This window comes from Plectropomus leopardus, chromosome 12, assembly GCF_026936395.1.
Source record: "Plectropomus leopardus strain MGB_pleo_1.0 chromosome 12, ASM2693639v1, whole genome shotgun sequence".
In the NCBI taxonomy this organism is placed as follows: Eukaryota; Metazoa; Chordata; class Actinopteri; order Perciformes; family Serranidae; genus Plectropomus; species Plectropomus leopardus.
Genome location: NC_142187.1, coordinates 21,842,827 through 21,851,418, shown reverse-complemented (window position 1 = coordinate 21,851,418; position 8,592 = coordinate 21,842,827). Strand labels below are relative to the sequence as shown.

At 36.6% G+C, this 8,592-nt stretch overlaps 1 protein-coding gene across 2 annotated transcripts; it reads left to right on the top strand.

The window, feature by feature from the left end:
* The first annotated feature begins 2,000 nt into the window (after positions 1 to 2,000).
* LOC121951738 (G protein-coupled receptor 55) lies at positions 2,001 to 8,361 on the top strand. Of its 2 annotated transcripts, none has more exons than XM_088085501.1 (3): positions 2,001 to 2,113; positions 3,025 to 3,766; positions 5,931 to 8,361. In XM_088085501.1, the coding sequence occupies exons 1-3, from the start codon at positions 2,001 to 2,003 to the stop codon at positions 6,135 to 6,137; spliced, it is 1,062 nt and encodes a 353-aa protein (XP_087941627.1). In that variant the 3' UTR covers positions 6,138 to 8,361. The 2 variants fall into 2 exon arrangements, with proteins under 2 accessions (XP_087941627.1, XP_042354126.1); XM_042498192.2 differs by having other exon boundaries at positions 2,079 to 2,141; positions 3,010 to 3,766.
* The last annotated feature ends 231 nt before the right edge of the window (positions 8,362 to 8,592 follow it).

Genomic DNA, 8,592 nt, shown 5'->3' with positions numbered 1-8,592 from the left:
CAAACGCTGCCTAAATTAGTTAGTTTTTAGCCATATAAAACAAGGCTTACACTAAAAAAAGTTAACATCAGATTTCTGTATTAGAAGTAGATTTTAGAAGACCTCCACCACTTGATGTTCATGTTCTGTGAAAATGCATTTACATGATGTAAAAAATGCTGCAGCATGTGTTAAAAAATGTGTCTCAAATAGCTATACAAAATAAACTCTTTACAAAAGCCCTTTTGGTCCCAAAACAAAGATGAGAATATGAAGTTAGGCATGAATCTATATAAACCACCAGGCTCACTTCTGGCACAGCAGTAGGTGGCAGTGCGGATACCAGTTTCGTTTACATTTACAGAAAAAAAAGGCAATGGTTTTCCCTAAAATGAAATTAATACTATTAATATTACTATTGGGCTCTAAACCTTTATGATTTTTTCCACTTTAAAAACATTTTTCTGCTGACTAATGAGGATTCAAGTTCAAAGTGTCCTTCACAAACATCATAGTTAATATGTCTTGCATTTCACTTTTAAATAAAAGGGTTAAAAAGAAAGTCGTCACACTTTAAATACAGTTAAGTCATCTCAGTACTTGAAACCAGGAAACCAAAAAACTTAATCTATGTCTAAATCTGCTCTGCAGCTTCTCGCCTACCTGAAACATGCAATGCTTTGAACGTCTTGGCTTTCTGTCTCCCTTTGAGACAGGAAGACCGATTTCCACAGACGCACTGAGACTTAAACCAAAACTAATACCAGTATAGAAATCACAGTGTCGGAGTCTGTCTGTCGCGAGATTTAAACATTAATGAAAAGATGGAAACTACAAACAAATTAGTCTTTGACCTAAAAATAAAAATGTCAGTATATAAAGTCACCTGATCCAGGCCTTTTCTTCACGTTTCAACAGACGAGTGGCTGTTTACTGTAATCTCTACATCACAACACTGAGTTTAGTAAACACTTACATACACAAGATACAGTGAACAATCACCAACATGACCTCATATATATATATAGTTACAGAAATTCCTGTTTGAGGAAATATAATACCACAGTCCTGACATGTGACAGACTGACATGACAGACATGAAGCAAACACTAGTTTCCTCAATTCGATATAATTTCATCCAGTTGAAATTTGTATCGTGTGTGTGTGTTTTTGATATTTTGCTTATGAATCTTTGTTCTTTTGGCTCATTTTTAGTCACACTATTCACAACTTTAGTCTAAATTATCTCAGCAACTATTAAAAGGATTAAAATAAAATGATGTACAGGCAGTTATCGTCATCCTGCTGACTTTGTGAAACCTCTACCTTTTCAACCACCGCCAACATTTCAATATATTTAATCAATTTATTTACAAAAAAATACTTGCTAAAGTATACTGACGTTCCCAAATGTAGCATGATCACATGCAATATAAAATGTTGAGCATGGTAAAAATTTGCATGTTTTTTTGCAGACATGCTTGCTGTTTAACTTCAAATGTTGAAAACTACACATTTTGCAAGTTGTATTCAATGTTTTGTGTTGATATTGTTATTTGGACAAGATTATTTTAAATGCATTTTAGTTTTAGGATTATTTAAAAAAAAAAAAAAAAAATCATTATTTACTCTCTGTCAACAAAATAGCAAAAGAGTGCCTGCCACAATTTCTCTGAACCCAAAAAGATGTCTCTGAATGCCACGTTTTGTCCGAGAAGCAATTTAAGTCAAATAATGCTTAGTTTAAAATTATATAAAACAGAGAAAGATGGTGTATAGAAGCCTTTTCAAATTCATTGTTTCAGCTATAATTCGGGTTTTTTTAATGCTGTGAAATTACTCATCATTACTTACACTGCAAACACGATAGTATGAGTATCTAAGTATTAGTAAATACATATATATATATATATATACACACACACATATGTATATACAGTGAGACCTGCTAGACAAGTTCACCTTTGTGTTTATTTTAAAACGGCTATAATGCACATCTGAACACACACATGATGTGTGCCATGACTCAGGAAGTGGTGATGAAACAACAAAGGTACAGAAAGCAGAAGTGCGTCTGGGAGGGCACAGACTGTCAGACAGACAGACACACACACACACACACACACACCCCGACGTTCCACTGAGATATTGCGATCTGTGAGGTAAGACAGCAGCTACATTTTCCACTGTACGACAAAGTGCTGGGTTAGATATATTAAATGTTGCAGTTAAATGTTTTTGATGAACTAAATGTGAGTATCACCTTTCTTTGAATGTTTAAATTAAAAGCCAGACTTTCAGTTTAAATATTCAAAATTTAGAGGACATGTGAAAGGAATAAGTATAAAATAATTGTAAAATATTTTAGTCTTTCAAAAATTCATCGAGAATGATATTGATCTAACTGAAAAGGGCTTCAATGTCGATCACTTGAGTGAACAACAGCATACTGCAGATATGTCTGCCGACGATTATCTACTTTCTATCTGCTAAAATGTGGTTAGTCTGGTGGGTGATTTTTAAATTCTCCTCCAGATACAAAATATGTTTTTGTTTTTTTTGTAAAACCATTTTTAACTCCTCATTGTAGTAATAAATTTGGGTTTTCTTAGTAACAAGCTTCCCTTCTCTAGCAGTGATGAGTGTAGAGTAACGCAAGTGTTTAAATAATTAACAGGTCAAACAGAGATTAAGCTACATTAATTCGGGTCAAAACTGAATGTCAAAATAAATCACCAATTTACTTGAACTTGTCCCGACTACTATAACTAGTTAAAACATTGGTCATATTGAGCGTGTGAACGAAATTATTGTATGTTCTCTTGGTATAGTTGACCTTTACATAAAAAAGCAGATACAAAAACACATTTGCAGCTACTGAACCCACGCAACTGAAAGCTTTCACTTGGCTAAGTAAAGCAGCATATAGTTTGCTGTGTGAGATCAAAGAGTAATGACAGGGAAAACTGATTAACTTTGAATTCACTCTTGCAAAGCTGTGAAAATCAAATCAAACTATTTCCTCTGCAGCAGCAGTAGCAGTAGTGGCAGCGAGACCATGACAAGCAACTGTTCGTTTGAAGGGGTGGACGAGCTGATGAGATATTTGGAGCTGGCTATCTACATGCCCATCTTCCTCCTTGGTGTGATTCTTAATGTTGCAGCACTCTTAGTCTTCTGCCTCTTGCTGCGGAAATGGACGGAGTCAACTATCTACATGACCAGCTTGGCCCTGATGGACCTGCTCCTCCTCTTCCCTCTTCCCTTCAAAATGCACTCCACCAATCACCGCTGGCCCGGCCACCTCCAGCCTCTCTGTTCGGTGTTGGAGAGCCTGTATTTTGTTGGGATATACGGCAGCATCTACACCATCATGTGTATAGCTGTAGACCGATGGCTGGCTATCTGTCACCCATTCAAAGCCAAGCAGCTGCGTTCACCCAAAGCGGCTCTGGGGACCTGCATCGGGGTGTGGGTGCTGGTGCTGACAGCGATGTCTCCCACCGTCTATCAGTTCAGGGAGGCTGATTTGACGGACTTCCATTGCTTCCACAGGTTTTCAGCAAAAGGCTGGAGCCCTCCGGTTATTATCTGCCTGCAGGTGTTTGGGTTCCTGCTGCCCGCGCTGGTGTTGGTTTACTGCTCAGTCCAGACCATTGTGGCGCTTAAGCAGTCCGGCCAGCGCAGTGCCCAGAGCCGAGCCTGTGTGAAGATCATCTACAGCAGTCTGAGTGCCTTCCTGCTGCCTTTCACCCCCAGCCACCTGGCCATTCTCTTGCAATTCTTGGTGAGAGAAACTGCAAGGTCATATTCAGTAAACTGGTCTCTAAATTTAAAAGAGTGAAGCAGGTTAAAGTAGGTAAAAATCTCACCTCAGGGTTCATTTAGTAGCTGTTCTGGTGCTTTCGATCACAAGTATTCATTAGAGGATGGGGTTAAACCCAGTTAAATGAGAGATGTTTGAATTTCCATTTTATCGCACCACATTAGGGCCTCATCTTTATGTATAAAGATCTTTTTGAAAACTGATACTTTTCCTTTTCTTTTACAAAAAAAAAAAATCTGTCCACACAACCTTCGTTTGACAAAATATTTCCCATCACAAATGACTGCCGTTAGCTGTCTTCGGCAGTCTCCTCTTGTTGCAAAGGCAGGAAAGTTTACAGGTTAATGTTGTCTTTTACCAAAAACATACTGGAGATCTCATCACCATTGATTCCCTTTCAATATAAGGTTGAAGGAGCTCCATCAAACACACGAGCGATGCTCTGAAAATGCTAAAGGTTGAATTTTTTATTCCTAACTGACAACAATCCCACTCTGGAAAGTGTCCCACTATCAGCTGGTTCGGTCAGTGGACTAACCCGTGGATGTTGCGGTGTGTCCTCTCTTAGTAGAAAAGTTGCACCGACGCAGCTGCTTTGCGCTCGCCTTACACTGTACGTTGGTTAGATTTTTTAATATTATTATTTTTGGGGGCTTTTATGTCTTCCATTGAGAGAGGGCAACATGCAGCAAAGGTCCAAGGCTGGAATCGAATCCACGGCCTCTGGACAAGGACATCACTTTATACATGGGGCGCCTGCTGGGGTTTCAATAGTATGCATAATTTAAAATGACACATTTGAAATTTTTATACTTACATAAAACATTGCAGCAAAAACATTGGCTGCATTAGACGCCTCTGTTCGTCCATGAAGTGTTGCAGCAGTAGCCTAAGTTTAAGTGTTAAGTAGTCATGAGACCATGCAGTGCTTTCAAAACATAAGCAAATCATTGTCTACCATTGCTGTTGTTTGTAGCGTACGCTCATCACACAAAGCAAAAATGGACATGCACGAGTTGAGGAGATGACATCATCACTCAGTTCTACGCGTCAACACAGTTCAACAGTAACCGCAGTTTTAAAAACATGTGCACCTCAGATGTTGTTTTTTTTCTCTTTTTTTCCAAAAAGAAATGTTTGACGTAAAACTCTGTGTACAAGAGACCAAAATGTAGACAAAAAAATCAGTACATGTAGACAGGGCCTAAACACTTCCCATCCATGTTGACTTAGCGAGTAAATGATTTCTTTCCAAAATACAATATATACATGAAATATATATATTTATATAGATATGTATAGTAATGACTAAAAATCATAGGCTTACTTTTGCAATTAACAAACAATATAAATGAGTTGAAATGACTTTGTGTTATACTGCAGTCAAAAGCTGCTCTTCCATCTTTGTTTTTATACTAAACCAAACAAACTAGCAGCGGGCACAGAGCAGGGCTGTAACCGGGATTTTTAGAAATACTGACAACCTTTGTGTTTTGTTTTGTTTTGTTTTGTTTTTAAAAAGACAAACCAGTAAGCTTACAGTTATTTGATCATTTTCAGACAAATTTTCTTAGGTGACTCACTGTCCCTTGTTTCAGTTTAAATGGTATTAAAATCCATGCACACAAGAGCAAAAAAACCAGCTAATTTAACTAGTGGTGAATACACATTGTGCGCAGTTTATTTTATTTTTCTATTTAAGTATCAAAAATGTTGTGTGTGGCCATTCTATAAAGATGATTATGAAACATCCTGAGTGAGACATACATACTAATCACTGCTGCTGATTTGGCAGACTGTTTTAGCAAGTGTGGCAAATGTACAAAGACAAGCCTGATAAGAATATGAAAAACCACAGCAGAGTTCACAATTCTGGGTCACCGCTAGTGTTTTTAAAATGTATTTATTTATTTATTTTTGGATATCATGTTGTATTTTAAGATTTTGTAAAGCTGCTACCTTAGCCAAGTCTGTCCTGTAAAATAGATTATTGATCTTAGTGGGACTTCCTGGTAAAATCAAGTTATTTGTAGGTATTTTAAAAACCCCGATTTTCATACAGTTTGTCAGGATGGTGGACTAACTTTTCTCTGTCCTCAATCTGTGACCCTTCACATTATTCCAGGTACGCCAAGGAATAATTCAGGACTGCAGCAACAAGACCAGGATCAGCCTGTTCATACAGATAGCTATGTGCCTGTCCAACATCACCTGCTGTCTGGACGCTCTGTGCTACTACTTCATTGCTCGTGAGGTGAGGAGCACCAAACACACCTTCAGGATATCAATGGTCAGCCAAAGAAGAGCCACCTTCAGCACCTCAGAGGTCTGAACACAGAGACAATGCAAGTTCAAATTTATATTTGCCCTCAGAGGACGGCTGGTGGTGAATACCAGATTTGGCTTCCTGATTTTAGGAGGGGATTTAAACTAATAAAGAGCCGGTATTGTTTCCAGAAGGTGATAATGTAGCCTGCACTAAGAGTAACAGGGTCAGAGTGCAAGCTCAGTTAACCACAGTGCTTGAAAGTAAGGTGAAAATGTAGCACAGGGAGAGGATCTGACAAGATGTGATACACGATTTGGTCCAGTGACAGGAAGCCTGTAACTTAGGTAACTGTAGACAGCTCTCAGAATTTCGGCTGCAAAAAACAAACCCACAAGCCACAATGTGACTTATTCTTATGATGATTAATGGATGAGCTTGTGATTTGGTTAGGCACTTCCAGATCATCCAGTCCTACACGCTGAGAAAACTGATGAGGGCTACGATGCATTTTAAAGCAGTTAAACTGAGCAGTGGCAGCTTGTTGCAGAGCTTTGTGTCTATTGTGTTCAACAGTGAAGTCAAAGGAGCTCTTACTGTTGTCAAGACCAACCATTAAAAATCTGAGACCAGTTTGATTCCATAGATAGTCATTGAATTGTATAATTTCTTGTAACTGACTATAACAATTATAGGTTTTATTCTCGTAGCATCTCTCATATAAAATTCAGATTTGCATAAAAAGTCAACCTGAAAAAATAATTTAAACTCAAGCAAGTAAATAAACTGAACCTACATATTTATTCAAACGTTAATTTAAAAATTCACTTACCTAGGAGATGACTACATCAGGGCGCCGAGCAGTTGAGATCTGAAAAACACACAAATGTAACTGATTAATATAAATTGATAATTACTGAGAAAGATCACTTTCAAGTAATTTTATCTATCAGTGATTAAAAAAAAAATCTAGATATATGGCATCAGATATATATTTAGCCCATAAATGTTGGGTATTCTGATGTGTTCATTTTAATTAATCATGGACAGAAGATACAATTACGTATCCATCCAATAAATTACTTTATAGTCTAAAAACAACACCTGAGGCTCAGAAACAAATATTTTCTATAGAATTAAACTTATACAAAATTATTAAAGCAAACTCAAATAATGTTCATACTTAACACATTTAATATAGTTGCCCTGATATGAATGAGGAAGCAAATAAGTGGAAAGGTCTGCTGAACATTTTGACTGACTGTAAAGTCACCACAATGTGTATATATGACATAAAATGTATTTTTTATTAAATTAGATTTTTGTACTTGATTTTCACAATGTAGCTTTAAATGTGCAATTTTATATATATATATTATTAAAAAATTGTTAAAAGCCAGCAATTGCTGGCAGTCAGCCTGACCTGTGAACAAAGTGTTAATGAGACTTTTTGATGTTTACAGGAGGATTTTATGTTTGTGTGAAGTTGCACATGCAGTGAATAGAGCCGCTTTCTGTCAAATCTTTCGGATGTTGAACAAAGTCACCTTGTGGTAACAATGGAAGGGCTTACTGTAAATTAATGCTGTTAATGTTTTATTTATAGATTTTAAGTTTTTTAAAACAAACAACATAATCATAAAGGAGTCACCAACCTCCCAACAAAAACACGCTCTTATAGGCAGTATGATAAGTAGAAGAGGCAGCACCAACCACAGAGTGAATGTCTCCAAAATGAGATATATAAATAGTGTACACACATGCTGAATGTACAAACCTATATCCACAAGTGAATATACACCTACATACACACAAACGCTTTAGGCCATTCTTGATAAATAAGATAGAAATGGTTGTCATGTTTTATCAAAGATTGCTGAGAATAAAGCACTGTATTGAACTTGCTCCATGTGTAACAAATTTAGTAATTTCTGCTTAATAGAAGGCACATACTCAGTTTTACAGAGGTGAAATATTCCTTTTTAGTCACAACCATGTCATATTGTATAGGGTTTTGTTGCATGTGGGAGGGTGACAGAGATAATACTGTTTTTATTGTACAGAAAAACATGTTTCTAAAACCAGAAACAAAATATGAAAGTTTTATCTACTTGCATTACTTGTGTCTCGATACTTTCGTTTTGCACATGCCTTCCCTTTGTTAAGATTCAAAGTTGTATTTGTTTGTGCACAATTCAGTTTTTTGTTTTAATTTTCCATGTTTTTCTGCGCAACTGGTCTGTAAAATAAAGTAAGCCAAGACAAAAACTGTCAATGTAAAAATTAAAAACTCTTTCATTTCAAGGCCCTTGACAGTTGGGTAATGTCAATCTTGTTGACCTATTTGTGTTTGTATTTTTAAAACCATAAATGTTACTTCTAAGGCTAATGTCTGTTTTGAAACTTCAAGTTTGCATTTGTATTATGACATGACAAGTGGATCAATTTAGCCGTTTAAGTCAACTTTTCTTTTGCATAACATCACTTTTGAAAACAAACTTCCATCTTCCATTTTAAAGTG

Coding starts and splice junctions, on each gene's coding strand:
- LOC121951738 (XM_088085501.1), top strand. CDS start 2,001: ATGACTCAGGAAGTGGTGATGAAACAACAAAGGTACAGAAAGCAGAAG. Junction 2,114..3,024: donor ACACACACACACACCCCGAC/GTTCCACTGAGA, acceptor CAGTAGCAGTAG/TGGCAGCGAGACCATGACAA. Junction 3,767..5,930: donor CCATTCTCTTGCAATTCTTG/GTGAGAGAAACT, acceptor ACATTATTCCAG/GTACGCCAAGGAATAATTCA.